Here is a 16921-nt window from a genome sequence, read left to right on the forward strand (position 1 = left end):
TAAATTACTGTTTTCACTTCTAGCACATTTTGAATCTGAGATACTGTAAATAAATAGCTTTAAAAACATCGTAGGTTTATTTTATAATGTGCAATGGTTCAGCTGATAGAGCCTGAAAGGAGAGTTTAAAGTTAGAAGTTAAATTCCTTGATTTTTTATATTGCAGTCTGGTAATTCCTGCTATATTTACTAAAACTGCAGTGCTGTAGTGTAGAAATGAAAGCCTGTAAAATAAACTTTATTTTACAGGTGGTACAGACAATATATAATATAAAAATGGATTCTCACACCAGAGTCAAAAATTAATATAAATGTAAGTTCTTGCTTCAAGTGAGCCGCAACATCCTCAGACTGAACGGAGCAATTTATGGCAACTAACGGTCAAATGACAAGTCTCGCGATATCACATAACTGTTATATTTAGGAGTACATTTATTTAGTTATGTGGGGAGTTTCAGTCTCAGCACTACTACCATCGCACTAACTACTTACATTTTAGTCTACAAATATTTACTAATGCTTACCTTAAGCCCTAAACAAGACAAGTTATGAAGAATTTGCCAGAAAGTCTCGCGTTGGTTGGACTCAGGGTTTCCATAGCAACGCCAGTGACAACCAGTACTTCATTTTGGCTATAGCTACAGCAACACAGCGGCGTTACCTGACTTCTGATGGGTTATATTTAACTTTAAGACACAACAATGTCCAGAAAGAAACACGCAAAAGACAAGACAGAGAAGACGAGTGCTGGGGTCGAGGAAGGAGCCTCGAAAAATGCAGGTTGGAAGACCAGTTATTGACCATCATCATGTCAGAAACTAGCGGTTCACTGTTAGCTGACACTGAGGAGTCAAATGTTTAAATTAACATAATCTGTAAATAAAGTAGAGCTACAGTATGGTGAGTATAAAGTAAACGTATGTAAGTATAAAGCCTTAATAGACGATTTAATATATAAAGCCATAACAATCCATACAGTGTTAAAAAATATGCCTTATTACAAAATAGTAACGTACAAAGTATTTTAATGCTTTAACTTTAATTACTTAATGCACACCTAGCAGTTTATTCTGCATCATATTTTATAGCCTAAGCTTATATGTGGGCTATAGCATGTGCAATATGAATCTGCAAAGTAACTACAAACAATGTCTGTCAATTAAAAATAGTGGATTAAAAAGAACTATGTTTCACCTTGAAATGTATTCATGCTAGTGTAGAAATATAAAGTAGCATGCAATGGAAATACTCAAGTAAAGTACAATTGCCTTAAAATATATATTTAAATACGATTTTACTTAAGCTACAGTAAATGTACATAATTACTTTCTACCACTAAAATCCAAGTAATGTGATTCCATTTTAACAGGTTTGAATGTGCAGCTTTTGAAATTTGTCAGTTTTTTTCCATTATCAAAACAAAGTCAGCTTCATAACACTATTGCATGTGTCTTTCTTCATCGTGGGATGTCATGAGTTCAAATTGTGTACATTTTATTTAGATGTCTGTCTGCAGGATAACAACTTAGGAGTAGGGCTGGGCGATAAGGACAAAATCAAATATCACAATATTTTTAACCAAATACCTCAATATCGATATTGCGAGCCAGATAGCATACGGAAGTGGGCCACTTCAGGCAATAATGCAGCACTGCTGGCCTTCTTCTGGCCTGGACAAAATAGATGTGAGCCTTAAATGGCCCACATGTAAAACAGCAAATATGGCCCAAATATCCCAAATCAAATGTGGGTCTTTTTTGGTAAAGATGCAGTGCTCCCAGGTATATGTATTTTGGATGTGGGCCAGTTCTGGTTTATCTGGTTCGTTCTTGGTTGACATACAGCATTGCTATGGTTTGCTTGTGGCCCAGATCTGGGAAACAGGAGCGGACTGCCCAAGTGCCATCGTTCCACGTGGTATGTGGGCCAGATGAAAGTGCCGAAAATGGCGGGTGTGAACCGGATCTGGGCCACAGTAATTTTGCTATCTAGGGACAATATTGTAGGGTGCTTTCATAAAATATTTACGCAATGAGATTTATGATAAATAATCATCAGTAATGTGAATATAATGACTAATTGTGTAAAGGCAAATAATAGAACAGCTAGAACAGTCTGGGAAGTTCAGAAAATTACATCACTTTACTGAAACCAGGAAAAGACAACACTTAACTGCTATATCACCGTATTACAATATCCAAAATCTAAGACAATATCTAGTCTCATATCATGATATTGATATAATATCGATATATTGCCCAGCTCTACTTAGGAGTCCCTTTTAATGACGCATTTACTCTTTAGCTTTACCCACATTATATCCACTTGGGAAATGTGGAAATTCTTGATTTTAGCATTTTAAAAATGTAGACGTAGACGTCAAAGAACGATGCTCAATCACTGGCAATTTCGTCACAACTATGATTTGGTAACTAACTTTTTTAGCTTCAGCCAAACTGCTTAAGTGGTTGGGTACTAAATATCTGGCCTCTCTGTTGTTCTACAGGACCGACTCCAAATGAAACGCCTGCTCAAACCTTTGGTAAGAAACATTATCAAGGCTGTTGTTCTCTATTTGGTCTTCTGTGACAGTCGATGTTTGTGTGGTAAAAGCTAGTATATAAACCTAATATCCTACAGATGAATATCAGTGCTCAGGCAATGTGGAGATTGACTTTCCTGGGCTTTGTGCTCTTCTGGATATGAAGGACATCCCAGCTGTCAGCACCAAGCAACCAGACTCCTCCAATACCGAAGCTGAAGGAGAGAACACAGGTAAACAAGAGCTCCTCATCATCTCAACAGCATTGAAAGAGACACAGACAGACAGATCATTGAATGCTTGTTGCATATTTTTCACCTTTGGTTTTTCAGTGACAGTTAATTGGACACTACTGGCTGTTAACTGGAGAGTTTGTTCACCAGTAGAGCTGATAAGTCCAAAACTGACATATGTGGACTTAAATTAATGCTGGTATTTTTGCTGTATAAGAAATCTGAATGCACACTAATTGTCAGTTTTATCATCTCATTGTACTTTCAGAGGACAGCCAGTCCCAGATAAAAGCAGCGCCTTCTTGGCCTAAGCCATGCCTCCAGGTGGAGCTGGAGAATGAAGACCCCTTCAACACCACGAGCATGAAGGTTTCTGGTGAGAACAAAACACAACATAGACAACACAACACAAATTTAAAGTTCTCACTGTTTACTTTCTCATTTGGCTTTCCGAGCCTTCTGCATCAGTAATCATGTCATTCAGGATTTCTGTGCTGAAATGATATAAATGTCATGCTGTGTATCATGTCAAGGATTAAGTGACACGTATTGTCGTTGGAACTTAACAGTATCTTTGTATGTTTTGGTAATTTGTCATCAATACACAGGATGGAAAGTAGAGGAGCAGATTACTCGTGTGCTGAACAAGATGCTTCCTTCCTTGAGCAAACTGCAGAGCCTTCAGTAAGTAATGAGCTACTGGAGAGAGGTGTCCTCTTGTTACAGAGTGCAGGGTGCATCTGTCACTGTTTTGTTTGTTTGCGTCGCAGGTTTTGGCAGGCCGGACTGACAGATCGAATGTTAATCTCCCTCATGAACACTATATCGTTGTGCTCCAACCTGAGGTGAGCGGATCCTCCCGTCAGTCACGCTGCAAATCCACTCGGATTCGCAGTAAATGAATCTGAGCAAAAGGATGGGAAGCTAAATTTGAGTCTAAAAATGTCATAAAGTTGCAGAGAGAGGTATACCACAGCATGTCACTGCAGGGTCACTGATGCATCCACTCTTCTGTGTTTGTGGCAGGGTTGTGACATTAGAGGGGAACCCACTTCCAGAGCAGAGCTACCACCTTCTCTTGTCTGAAGAAAGCGTGTGAGTCACATCTCACATAAAGCACAATACTCTGACACACACACACACACACACACACACACACATACATATAGATGCACAAACATGCCAGATTCATTTTGGGTGTTTCTTTGGTCAAGCCTCACTCACTTGTCCCTGCGAAATAACCGGATAGGAGATGAGGGCGCACGTCTGATCGGGTCCGCGCTCTCAACAACCAGATCTGCTAACAAGAACCTCTGCTCACTCAACCTAGCGTTCAACTGTATTGGCGATGTGGGCGCTGCACATATCGCACAGGTATAATCTAGTCTACTATATGTTCCCCCTATATGTTACATATATATGACAGCTAATGTGTTTTCTCCTTCCTGTTTTGTGTTTCAGGGCCTGCGGTTGAATCGTGCGTTGCTCTTTCTCTCACTGTCCAACAATCAGATTGGAGACTCAGGGGCTGCTCATCTGGCTGCGGTATCCATTTACATTTAAAGACTCTAACCTGGGGGATAATGCGTCTAAATCAGTGGTTAAGTTGTTTTAAATTATGTAATGTAATGTGATAAGCCTCCAACCCTTCAACGTGTCCATTTACAGATACTTGGCGAGTTTGCTCTAACTCATGAGGAAGTTGTGGAGAGGAGGAAGCTGCTTCTGGAGAGGATGCAGTCTGTAAGTGCGGCAATGTCTAATTTTAACAACTGAAAATGAATCCAGGCTATAAACACCGTTCTCACTCTGTTCTTTAGTCATCTCTTGGGATCGATGCTGATCAATCTTCTGCTGACCAACTGCCCTCCGACCTCTCAGTGCCCAGCGGCACTTCACAGAGCAAAGGGGAGAACAAAAGTACTTCCAAAAAAAGGGTAAGACGCTAAAAATCAGTGAAACGGACAGTAAAAGTGAATGTTAAAATATGAATGTGCCATAAATAGTCTAAAAAGTAATCTTGGTTTCTGTTAAATTACAGGAACCAGCCAAAAAAGACGAGAAACCGCTTGCCAGCAAAGAGAACCCAAAGTCTAACAAGAAATGTAATTGCTCCTGTTACTGATACACACTTGTTCTATTATCCTGTGACAGCAGGTGTATTCACTTTTTCATTTGTTGTCTCATCAAATGTCTTCTAGCCACTGATCTAAAGGTGCCTCAAAGTAAAGGTGGCAAGTCGGGGGGAAAACAAAAACAAATATCTACACAGGAGGTACCAGAAACATGCTCTCTCAATCTGTGCACCACATTTATATAAACACACACAGTATTGTTCATTTAATAATTTAGTCTTTTTACTATTTTTTGTATTATACTTTGTTTTGCAGCAGGATACATCAAGCACTGCCCTGAATGAGGTTTGTTTTTTGTAATTGTCTTTTAAGACAATATGTTGTTTTCGATGATGAATATGATTCCAACGTACAGCAGGCTGTCATGCACTTGTTTACCTCTCTCTTTCTCCACCAGCAGCTAGAGTCGGTGGAGATAGTGAACCCCCTGCTGGACCAGTCTGTGCAGCACAGGGACGGACAGATCTTTCTGCCTGGAAACACAACGCTCACCTCCCTCAACCTGTCGGGTCAGTAGCTATGGAGTATTTAGAAAACTGAAATCCCAAAACATTTCATATCCAAGGTATTTCAAACACAACCACAGTTAATTTTGATGGCAGGAATATTTTCAACTGTCATTAATGGTGAACATCAGTTTCTAAATGTGCAAAGGTTTCCTCAGATGGAGTTGCATTTAGGTGAATTTATATTACTTTTTTAAACATATAATGCCATCTTTCTCTTTTAATCTCTGTGTTTCGGTTCAATTATATTACTCTTTTTTACTATACTTTTAGAGAAGTGTTATATATATTTAATAATTTTACCCTTTTTATTGTAAATTATTCAGAGAAGAGATACACAAGAGGTTTATGATTTACAGGTCACATTAGGTTAATTTGATTTCTCCAGGCAAGCGGATGGCTAATTAGCAGCTACTCCTTCAGGGCTCTGCACAAATTAAATTATGAACCCTATTAAGGACATTCACAAAGCCAAAGTTTTTTTTTAAGGAAATCTGTAGTGATGCTGCGTGTTTATTTGTGTAGGAAACAGAATAACGGAGCAGTCGCTGCCCCTGTTCCTGTCGTCACTGCAGATGCAGACTGAGGGTGGAGGTCTGCTGCGTCTCTGTCTGCAGGTGGGTTTCGTCTACAGTGGACCGTTTAATAGTTCTTCCACTGGAGGAAAATTTTGAAGTTTGTATATTATGAAGATGCTCTGTATGATTATTTCTGATTTCTCTCTCTCTCTCAGAGAAACCTCTTCCCTCCAGAGTGTGAGTCCTATGTGATGATAAATGAACTGATGGAGCTCAGAGATCCACTCAACGAAAACAGTTCTGAACAGAGAGAAGAGGAGGGACAGGGGGCGTAGTGCTGGGAGAACATTCACTTTTACAGACTGTATACTAACTGACACTATACTTTATATTTTTACAGTTATTTAATAATTTTAAAAAAGTGCCTTCTTCAGTTGTTGTGGCTTTGTGAGACTTGAGATGAAGAAATTAAACTGACATTACTAACAGAGATTTTCCACCACAAACCTGCTTGTGAAAAGTTTTCTGATTCTTTATTTTGTTTGCAATACCATGACAGAAAATACAATTAAGAAAAAAAATAATTACCTCTAATTTTACTTAAGTAAAATTATAGATAAAATTAAAAAATAAAAATGTGCACAAATATCAAACATAAAAGCAGTCATAATTTCAGTGTGTCCTTTATGGTCAAACTACTCCACCAGTCAGGAGCTTGTGTGTTTTGTACATCAAACTGCAAACTAGCCAAGAAAAAAAGAAGCTACAGATGAAGTAAAAAGTTCATTAAATGTGGAGTAAAATAACATTTATGTGTAGTACTGGAATAAATGTCCATACCTTTTAAAGGATCAGCACTTTAACAACTACTGCGCATAAACTATTACGAGCATGCAGTTTGTTTTTTATTTGGTGTTAATGAGTTTTGTTAACCTGACAGTGTAGCCATTATTCTGTAAATAAACAATTGTAAACATCAACTCAAGGTCCATTTAGTACCTGTTTGCTCAGTTATAATTAAATCATAGATTGTAGAATTCCCTCTTGAAGAACATAATGGTAAAGTTTAATATAACTGAATTTACAATTGTAAACAGAGTGTATTAGAGTTATTCTGTGTAACACTTAAGTGTTTTACCAGGGAGCCTTTCTGGGGCTTTCTGGGTTCCAGGGTTCATTTTTGTCATAATTTAAGTATTTAAAAATATTTCGTGACAAAATGGGATGTGGGGTTGTCACGGCAAAGTCAGGGAGTGTTTTAATGTAACTTTGCACTTCCCTTAAGACCTTTCTATAAGTTTTTTCCGCTCTTTTTCATAAAGTACTAAACATTTAATTTTGAAACAATTTGAGGAAAATAAAAACTAATTTAAAGTTTGCTAATCCATCCATATATAAACCACGCTGAACAGGGTGGAGTTTCGACCTCACCAATATGGCCGCCGCGCCTTGTTAAATTCGTCACATCCGGCTCGTGCTCAAAGGAACAACCAATATCAACCCCTCGCTTCCGGTAATGCCTCCTTTTCGGCAGCGGCTATTTCCTCGCCAACATGCCAGTGAGTATCCGCGGACCGTTGCAAAATGACATTTTTACCATTTAACGTAGCTTTAGAGAGCCGCCACACGGCTCAATGTTTACGTAAGAATATAGCGATGCTACTGGTCCCAGTTCTGGTTGCTTTTGTTGAGTTTTGATCCCAGTTTGACACGAATAATTCTGCACATTTGAGCGCATTGCGAGCGCATTGTGACACAAGATGGCCGCGCACACACCGCAAACATGGAGCCAGTTCAACGGAAGATAAGACCGTTGACACCAAATTACACCTAAGTAGCTTTTAACTAATGCTTGTAGGTTGAAACTTGATTATTTTGCCGCTAATCGTCAATTATTTGAAGAATCGGCCTGCGTTTGTACAAAATGCGTAGCCTGCGTTACCCAACCCAAGAAATGTAGGCCATCCGAGGAGCCTTGCAACGTTACAGGCGTCTCATAAGGACAAAACGACAACATCTATGTTTAAATATAGTACTTTTAAGACAAGTAATACATTAAAAAGACTGTCACCGAGCGGGTTAACCATTTGTGTGTGCGTGTAATCGTATTTTTAAGGGATCAGAGTTGACGTGTACATCATGAGGCTCAACCAACGTTGTTTCCTTTTGTTCATTCCCCCTGTTTTTATTTTCTGCAGCTCGCAAAAGACTTGTTGCACCCATCCCCTGAGGAGGAGAAGAGGAGGCACAAGAAGAAGCGTCTTGTTCAGAGTCCCAACTCTTACTTTATGGATGTGAAATGTCCAGGTACATGACTTCAAAACTTAAAAAAAATCCACCCAAAAATGTACAGCCAGTTGCTAAAGTTTGTGGGTTCTTTTTAGAGGAAAAGTTGGCTGTGGTGTAAATATTCCCTTTTTTTTTTTGTCTTTTTGTTTTCAGGATGCTACAAGATCACGACGGTGTTCAGCCACGCTCAGACAGTCGTGCTGTGTGTGGGCTGTTCAACAGTCCTGTGTCAGCCCACTGGAGGCAAAGCACGTCTCACAGAGGGTCAGTATCACCTGCAGTATAAATCAATATTTATGGGTTGAACAGCTGGTGTCACAGAAGCTCGGTGTGCTGCGCTGGTACCTGAATGTGTTGCTGGAATGTAAAATGACTTGTAGGAACCTGAAAAACTTCCACACACTCTGATCTGTGCAAATATTCAACTATTGACACAAACTTCTGTTATGAGACTGTTTTCATGAGCAGCAACAGAACTCAACATGTTGATGCTCTTCAGAAGCTTTAGTGCCATTTTTTTGATCACCTTTAATTGGCTTCCACAAATCAACACAGCACTGACAGATTGTTTGCCCAAATCAATCCTAATTCTCTGAACCAGACTTGACTGATGTTTGAGGCGATCCTGACTTTGTTCTTAGTCCCTTTTCACCACAAGTTCTTGATAATTGGTTTAAACTGAATGAAGTCCAGGGTATCCTAAAATCCTAGGATCCTAAATTAGCTTTTTTTTCTTTGGGCTTACCTCCTTAGGACTGAAAGTGAAATCTGCCATCACTGTTATTTCATTTATTGAGCTGCCAAGTGAAAACTAAACTAATCACATTTGATGTTGCATTAAATCTAAAGTAGTATTGGTAAAATAAGAACAAGAGGAAAAACACTAATTCAGATGCAACACTTTCTTGCATGATAGCCAATCAGAAACCTGTTAAGATCCATGTTATTGATTCGACAAAGATTGACAATAGTCTACCAAATACTTAGTACAATGATGGTTCATTAAGTTATATTGTCTCATTTACTGGGTAGTGTGAAAGGCAACACTCATTAATTCATCAGAACAGGTTCACTGGTTTGTGGCATTTGACTGGTGTTTCAAACCCAGAAAAGATTATTTATATGAATTATCGTCATGTGATAAATTTAGTAGTTTTTGACCGCACTGCTAAGTGACTGGACTTCCTCTATCGTGGTCTTCCAATCTCATTCCAGTGCCAGATCGACCTCAGTTTGCAGAAGGGTTGAGCTAGACCACTGGCCCCCCCCTTTCGAAGGCTGAGAACAAACCTCTTTCATATAGCTACTGTTTAGTACAGCTGGTGGTGTAGTTAATGTATTTTTTTTAATCTCCATAATGAAATTGTTTGGTCAGTTTTGCTGTTAGAGCTGCCAGGTTGAAGCCTGGTGCTGCATTAGTGTCAACTCTCTGTATTCATAGATGTGTAGCACGTTGTTGGTGGGAGATGTTGGTCTCATCAGTCACATGTTGGGGAAAACGATGACTCTTGTATCAGCACTGTGTAGGACAATAGCGGTGTGCACCGCCTGCAGTATTTCTGTACTGTAAGGCTTCTGTTTTGTCAGCGCTTGTCTGACTGTCATTGTCTCCTCCGGCAGGGTGCTCATTCAGGAGGAAGCAGCACTAGCTGTTCTCCCCGGAGCTGAAGGGGAGAGGAGGGGATGGACCGGTTGATATCAGCGTCTTTGACCCAGCGGTCTGATCTGAAACGAGACCTGAAGATGGACTGGACGGAGATGTGCCCGTCCACTCCGGCAGATCGGTTGTTGCTGTAACTCCACCCTCCAACCCTGTCTCTCTTTAATAAAATATTGTTTTGGCTAAAGTAATGTTTTGTGTGGTTACTTTGCTACTTAAAGTAAATTATTTTTGGTTTGTTAGGATCAAACATTTAATACAACAGCATCATCTTTATTAGAAATTAACAGTTATTGTCATAAGTTACATCTTAATATTACAAACTTTATTCAAATTTCACCAGTTTTATACTACATGATGAGAAAAAAGTGCAGCATTTACTATACAGATGAAGCTACTCGCTGACGGAAGTGATCGAGTCCTCAAACAGTTTATTTGGTTGAGTTGATTTATTGAGTGGGACAGAAACTTGTGAAGATTTTATTAATCAATTAATCTGCCAATTATTTTCTCCATTAATGGATTAATTGGTCTTTAAAGCATAATAAATTAGTGAAAAGTGACATCCAGTAGCACAAGGTGATGTCATCAGATGGTTCATATGACCAACAGTGGGGAAAAAAACAAAATGCAATTTACTGATATTAAACCAAGAAAAACAGCAAATTCTCACATTTGAGAACCTAAAACCATCAGTAAAATAAAGTATTAATCAAAGTTGCTGATTATTTTTCTTTTGATCAAGTAATCAATTAAATCACTGTAGTAGTATTGATGAATATTCAATTTGTGGCAGGTTGTAACTCCACTGTCTCCTCACATCTCCACGAGGAATTTCTACAGTTTTATGGTATTTCTGCTACAGAAAACGGGGCTACCTACTTTCAATAAAATTCTACACATTTATGTACAGCCTCGCCCTTTGTATTAACACATTTGTCCACTTCTTTAAGAAAAAAACATCCTAACAAGATAATTTTAGCTGCATAATAGGCAGATAACTCCTCAAGGAGCATCTTACGAAGCCTTTTGGTTCTTCTCCATCACCTGCCTCCGGCCTCTCCGCTCACACCAGCAGTCTCTGTGTTCGCCTCCCTCTCCCTGAGCAGGTGGCGGATGGAGGAGTTCTGCGTGGACAGGGTGCTGGACAGTAGCGGCATCAGGCTCCTGAAACCCTCCCTCAACTCCTCCACGTTCTTCTCCAGGATGTGGATGTGCGTGTCCAGCTCCCCCCTGCAGCCCTGCACCTCGGACAGGACGTCGTACATCAGGCTCTGCATCTGCATCGAGGTTGACGTCCGAGGTGTTGCGAGTGGATCCGCGAATAGGGGGGAAAGAAAAGAGGTGTAAAGCGAATATTAGATGCTGCTTTGTTGAGACTTTGGCAGGATGGATATGAGATGATGCGTTCACTTGCCTCTCTCACCTTGCAGAGGTCTACAAGCGTGTTGGCCTGATCTGCCAGTATCCTCTTCTCCATCTTCACCCGCCGTAGCCTGGAGACAAAATAAAGTACTTTTAGGTGGTGCAGGAGGTTTGTATAATATTATCACTACTTTTAAAATATAAAAAAGTGATGAGAACAGAAATTTAAAAGGTCAGTTCACCCACATAACCAAATAAATAAATATATATATTAAAAAAAACCCACCCCCCAAAACAAACAATTAAAACATGACACACTTTCTTCAGTTGAAAGTAAAGTATTCATATCCTTGAGTAAAAAAAGCAATACTGCAATATAAGAATACTCCATTACAAGTAAAGCGCTGCATTATTAGAAGAAGTATAATTAGAAAAATGTACTTATAGTATCCAAAAACACTCATTATGCAAGAAAATAGCCTCTATGAGTGTTACTATATTATATTACTGTAACAACCACTGTTGTAGCTGGTTGAGGTGAAGCTTATTCTTACTGTTTTATATACTGTTGAGTAGTTTAGTCAATAACAATGCATCTTTTATAAGCTGATCATATGTTTTGTATTTAGAAGTAAGCAGTAACTGTCAGGTAAATGTAGTGGAGGAAAAAGTACAATATTTCCCTCTGAATTTATAGTTACATCCAGGTATAAAACAGCATAAAATGGGAACAATGAAGTAAAGTATCTCAAATTTGTACTACAGCACAGTAAATGTACTCAGTCACATGCTCCCACTGGTATCTATATCTCAACACCTCAGGACATAAAACTACCTACATGGCTGGGAACTGCACCACTAGAGATACGTTCATGTGTTTTTTCAGTTATTCACGTAACGGGTCCTTTCAAGTGGCTGATCATTAAATTTCAACTAAGCTCATTGCCACGACAAATTTATGCTCCTAATTTTGTCATTTGCTCAGATTACTTAAACATTATTTCCAAATACATACAATTAATGTAACTTTTACTTGTTGTATTTGGGCAGGTGATAATGTTGGAGGAAACTATAAGGAAGTAGGCGAAGGTTTTATTGGTTTAAATTTTTATTTTCACATACTGTTATTGCACAATGTTTCCCAGGAAGTAAAATGACTATAGTTTTTATAGAAAAGTACTTTCTTAGGTGTTGAGCAATGAAAAATAGCAAATTTTTTATTAAACAGCATGAACATACAGCAAACAAAGTAAAAACGTGTTCTTCTTGCACTGTGCAGAAACAGCTTTAAATGAGGTTAAGTGTCTTACTGTTGGATGGCGAGAAGCAGCTTCCTCTGGTGCATGCGGACTCTGGTGTGGTCTCTCTCTCTCGACAGCTTAGTGTGTTTGTAGATAAGCCAAGTCTCTCTCAGCACATTTGCTGCTGCAATTTTTATCTGGTGACAAAAGACGAAAAGAAAAATCACTCAGGAGAGTTATTTTATGTTTATGAACATCAACCTGAAAGCACCATTATTTACTACACATGCTGAATAACAAACATAAATTCATTTTTTTTCTTATACTCAGCTTTCAAACCTGCTTCTTTTCAGTTCTGACATTTTCTACAAATGAGCGTCAATGTCTTGAAAGAACAAAGACTCGGTTGCTGTTTCGAGTTTTATTGCCAAAAGGTAAAATTAACTCACTACACAGGCAACATTTTGTACTTTTTATGATTTTAGGTCTACAAAAGGTTAGAATTAAGATTTCTATGCCCTTACACACACAGATGTACAATTTTATGAGTAAAATGAGTTGATATGTGGTATCCAATGACTGTTATTGGTCTACAGATTCTTTAAGACTGGTTGACAACAAGCTATACTCTGTGTAGAATCTAATTAATTATTAATCAGCAAGTTGGAAATGGGTGTTTTACCATCTTGGAGATGTGGGAGTCCATCATAAAATTGTGAACATGTTTCTCTGCTCTGGTCAGCTCCAGTTTCCTGGCGACCACGGCTACCACCAGGACTGTGCAGCCTGCTCCCTGTGAGAGATTAACATTCACAATCTGATGTTTACCTGAGATTCCTCCTCGATCCATCACAGAGAAAACTTTCATCCTTATCAGTGCAGTGCGTGCTCACTTACCATTATCCCAGTGAGGAGGCAGATGCTCCGACCACAGTAGGTGTGAGGGACAACGTCTCCGTAACCGATGGACAAGAAGGTGACAGAGACCATCCACAGGGCCTCCATATAGTTGCTACTAAGGTCTCTGTAGTTGTGGTGTCTGCAGGATAAAGATAAACTAAAGTAAACAGGACTGTTCTGATATTTTCTCTTTGACTTTGATGTCATATTGATATCTTGACACGACAGTAGACATTGCTGAGGATTTTGGTTCATCATAATATTTTCATTTAGCTTATATTTGGTCTCTTTCTGGTCCTAAATTCTGCTTTACTGAACTCATCAGACTGTTGTAGCTGAATCTGATTCACCTGTAGACTGACTTTTTATCGCATACCTCTCACAAACATGTAAACCCCACGCCGCCACAATCCACAGAGAGACGCTGAAAATCATCAGCACAGTGCCGGGGTAGGTGGTCATTAGTGTTTTCCCCACAAACCGGGTGTTAAAATGTATCTGGATATCACAAAAAAAAAAAAAAAACAGGATTCATTACGTCATAATTTTGACGGTACTTAGCCAGACTATTTAGGATAGCACCTGTCAGATTATGATTTATATAATACAGAGGAGATGAGGGATAAGAAAACTTGTTCTCAATCTGGCTTGATACATGGATAGCGGGTTTGGCATTGCAGCGGGGAGACAAAGGTCATTTTCGTCACTCTTAAATAGCATCAATAAGGGAAGGGATTAGCCGGGTGGATATTATCGACTGTGGAAAAGAAAGCAGACAAACAAAGGAGAGCTAGTGAGGGACGTAATCAGCATGTGAAACCACTGGGATTCATGGGAGCGAAACTGTGATAGTCACACCTCAAGTGTCACACGTCTACAGACCTCTCGGCCCACCTAGACATAAGACATAAACAGATGTGTGTGAAATGTTCATAATAGAAGCCCAGCCCAAATCATATTCTCAAATAGACTCTTCTATCCCATGAATCAGGTCCCATAAGCAGGTTGCTGCCAACTGCCACAGTTATTAAAATCATAGAAAAGTTTATAGAGAAAATCCTCTCAAAAACTTTCATTTTCTCTCTAATTAAAAATGTTATGATTTTATCACAGTACTATCCAAGGCCGAAACCGAAGTCAAGGCCAAAGCCAGATTCTTAAGGCAGCCAGCGGGTGATCTCACACCTTGTTGAGGGCTCCGATGCTACGGGAGGCGGTGTCAGTGAAGAGGCGGCTGTGCAGCATCATGGCCCGGCCCAGCAGGTACAGCCTCAGGAACATGGGCAGAGCCAGGATGATCTCCAGCTCCGTCTCCGACAGCGACGGGCGCGTCATGGTCTGCTGGAAGTACGCCAACAGACCTACCGGGTATGGATGGATGGCCACTGCTGCCAGCTCCAGTGCTATCAGAGCCAGACGCTCAGTTGTCATGGCAATCCGCCAATCCTCTGCACCGATGTCATGAACGTAGAGCTACCAGAGAGATGGGAATAATGCATTCTAATGAAAACCAGAACCCAACCTTGGGGCCTGAGATAAATCTGTGTGTGTGTGTGTGTGTGGTGCAAATTTTTAAAGGGATGAGAAAGAAAAAAATATATTCCCGTTTCACCCAATCATGCTTTTTTTCCTGACTTTCCCCCAAGTTTTGCTTTTTTCTTGGAAATACTGGACACTTTCACCTTTTCAGGGCTTTAAAAATCCCTCAAATGAAACCAGGAATTTAAAAGGCCACAAGACAAAAAGTATGAGAACCACTGATATAGAAACTTCAGCTCAGTTTAAATGTAAATTTGCTCTTTAAAAAGAAAAGTACATTTTCAGTTCCTCTTGCAGTGACTATCCAAAAAATGAGATAATTTTAAACAAGCCATGCATGCAAAACAATGATTTTAAAAGGCAAAAAACCTTTTCCAGACACATGTATATAAATCTGACTCACTGGAGGAAAACTTCAAAACAAAAATAACCCAAATTATGTTAATTATGTTATTATGATGAGTTACCTGCACCTCACAGCAGTGGTACGCTATGATGAGGCCAAGCAGGATGACCGTAGACAAACTGATGAAAGACTTGAAAGCAAGGGAGTAGATGGAGCTCTGTGGGTGACAGAAACACACACACACGCACACACACACACACACACACACACACACACACACACACACACACACACACACACACACACACACACACACCACATCACGACATCATTGTCAGCTGATGGCTGTCATTTGTCATTACAAAGCTCAATCTATGAAATGGAAACAGTGATCCTATGTAATCTTATAATCTTACATACATTTAGATAATCCATTTGCTTGATATAATGAACATGATCTTATGGGCATACTGTGCTTTTTCCTGCATTTGGTGGTAGATCAATCAACCAGCTATCATGATTGTGTTTGTGGAAAAAAAGGGAAGTAAAACAACAACAAAAAAAACATCTACGGAGGACAACTACCACAGTACAATATGAACAATGAGTGAAAAGAAAAAGTCGAGGCTTCGGAGAAAACTAGCGATGGGTTCTTTTCACAAGATAATAACTGCAGTGGTGCGGTGTGATTTCTTTTCTTTAAAATTCTTATTTGGCTCCATTTCTCTCAAACGATTTTTCAAAGCCCTATATAGATTTTCCTTTGACTCTCTGACCTTGCTGTAGACACTCCAGGAGAGCTCTGTCTCCATCACCATCATCACCACGCCGAATATCCCCACAGCCAGAGCGCAGTCGTTCAGCCGCTGCCTCCTCAAAAACAGAGCCCTCCTGCGGACCAGCCGCCAACCAATGTTGTGGGTCTTCCAGTATGGGTCGTCCTTGGCGTCCACCTTGTGTTTTGGGCTGGGCTGTGGACTGGGACCGGTGCTCTGACAGGGACACTCGGCTCCAGGCAGCAGGCCTCTGGCCTCAGACAGGGCAGGGTCCTGACAGCACTGGGACGACTCATCGTGAGGCTGGAGGTCGTCGTCGTCTTTGCTGGTGATGATGATCTCTGGGAGGCTCGGGCGGTCAAGCATCTCCAAGGAAACGTTACCTGACTTCCGGCACCCTCTGCTCTCTGCATCCTTGAAGTCTAAGTGCGGCCTGCAGGGGTTCTTAAAGGGTGACCCGCAGGGAGAAACAGGGATGTCAGTGAAAGAGGTGACCTTCTCCTGGAGTCTGTGAGATCCTGTGTTTTTGGCTTTGCACTGATGATTATGCTCCTTGTGTCCTGGATTTTGTCTACTCCCTCCTGATCTTTTGTCACTCTTCTTCTCTTTGCCTTTGGCTTTGTCTCCCTTCCTGTTGGAGCGAGGTGAAGGCGTGACATAAAGTTGGCCGTTGTATAAAGGTGTCGTGGCCATGGCCTGGGTTCTGTCAAGCCACACGGTGTGATCAGCTGTTTGGACCATGTGGTGTATCCCACACTGCGGGGAGCACCCCTGAGGTGGAGGAACCATCCTCAGCGGGAGGAGGGGGCGCTGGTCCTCCACCTCGTCTCCATCCACCACTGATAAGTTCATAGAGGGGGAGTGCTCCATG

General features: G+C 40.3%; 3 protein-coding genes and 1 non-coding gene across 8 annotated transcripts; 3 read left to right on the top strand and 1 right to left on the bottom strand.

The window, feature by feature from the left end:
• Positions 1-559: 559 nt before the first annotated feature.
• Positions 560-6519, top strand: lrrc71 (leucine rich repeat containing 71). Of its 5 annotated transcripts, none has more exons than XM_042436431.1 (17): positions 560-780; positions 2507-2542; positions 2641-2775; positions 3044-3151; positions 3384-3459; positions 3546-3620; positions 3802-3870; positions 3990-4149; positions 4237-4320; positions 4444-4518; positions 4596-4712; positions 4817-4880; positions 4977-5050; positions 5169-5195; positions 5311-5419; positions 5942-6033; positions 6150-6519. In XM_042436431.1, the coding sequence occupies exons 1-17, from the start codon at positions 702-704 to the stop codon at positions 6267-6269; spliced, it is 1500 nt and encodes a 499-aa protein (XP_042292365.1). In that variant the 5' UTR covers positions 560-701; the 3' UTR covers positions 6270-6519. The 5 variants fall into 5 exon arrangements, with proteins under 5 accessions (XP_042292365.1, XP_042292364.1, XP_042292362.1 ...); XM_042436430.1 differs by having other exon boundaries at positions 561-780; positions 5308-5419; positions 6150-6518; XM_042436428.1 differs by having other exon boundaries at positions 562-780; positions 5166-5195; positions 5308-5419; positions 6150-6518.
• An 866-nt stretch (positions 6520-7385) lies between these two features.
• rps27.1 (ribosomal protein S27) lies at positions 7386-10074 on the top strand. Its single transcript, XM_042436434.1, has 4 exons — positions 7386-7493; positions 8133-8241; positions 8377-8487; positions 9844-10074. Exons 1-4 carry the CDS (start codon positions 7488-7490, stop codon positions 9870-9872), a joined length of 255 nt encoding a protein of 84 aa, XP_042292368.1. The 5' UTR covers positions 7386-7487; the 3' UTR covers positions 9873-10074.
• On the top strand, positions 9384-9513 carry LOC121913867. Its single transcript, XR_006100397.1, has one exon. It is a non-coding gene; the product is annotated as a small nucleolar RNA SNORA35 (small nucleolar RNA).
• A 494-nt stretch (positions 10075-10568) lies between the features above and the next one.
• On the bottom strand, positions 10569-16920 carry LOC121912456 (small conductance calcium-activated potassium channel protein 1-like). Its single transcript, XM_042434558.1, has 9 exons — positions 16051-16920; positions 15396-15491; positions 14575-14862; positions 13766-13887; positions 13387-13528; positions 13172-13282; positions 12559-12686; positions 11310-11379; positions 10569-11163 (listed from the first exon to the last, which is right to left on the bottom strand). The coding sequence occupies exons 1-9, from the start codon at positions 16918-16920 to the stop codon at positions 10927-10929; spliced, it is 2064 nt and encodes a 687-aa protein (XP_042290492.1). The 3' UTR covers positions 10569-10926.
• Position 16921: the final 1 nt, after the last annotated feature.

Source organism: Thunnus maccoyii, chromosome 15, assembly GCF_910596095.1.
Source record: "Thunnus maccoyii chromosome 15, fThuMac1.1, whole genome shotgun sequence".
Lineage (NCBI taxonomy): Eukaryota > Metazoa > Chordata > Actinopteri > Scombriformes > Scombridae > Thunnus > Thunnus maccoyii.

Coding starts and splice junctions, on each gene's coding strand:
- lrrc71 (XM_042436428.1), top strand. CDS start 702: ATGTCCAGAAAGAAACACGCAAAAGACAAGACAGAGAAGACGAGTGCT. Junction 3,621..3,801: donor TCGTTGTGCTCCAACCTGAG/GTGAGCGGATCC, acceptor TGTTTGTGGCAG/GGTTGTGACATTAGAGGGGA. Junction 4,713..4,816: donor AAAGTACTTCCAAAAAAAGG/GTAAGACGCTAA, acceptor GTTAAATTACAG/GAACCAGCCAAAAAAGACGA.
- rps27.1 (XM_042436434.1), top strand. Junction 8,242..8,376: donor TATGGATGTGAAATGTCCAG/GTACATGACTTC, acceptor TTTTGTTTTCAG/GATGCTACAAGATCACGACG. Junction 8,488..9,843: donor CAAAGCACGTCTCACAGAGG/GTCAGTATCACC, acceptor CTCCTCCGGCAG/GGTGCTCATTCAGGAGGAAG.
- LOC121912456 (XM_042434558.1), bottom strand. CDS start 16,920: ATGGAGCACTCCCCCTCTATGAACTTATCAGTGGTGGATGGAGACGAG. Junction 13,529..13,765: donor GGTTTACATGTTTGTGAGAG/GTATGCGATAAA, acceptor TTTATCCTGCAG/ACACCACAACTACAGAGACC. Junction 11,380..12,558: donor CTGCTTCTCGCCATCCAACA/GTAAGACACTTA, acceptor TTTTGTCTCCAG/GCTACGGCGGGTGAAGATGG.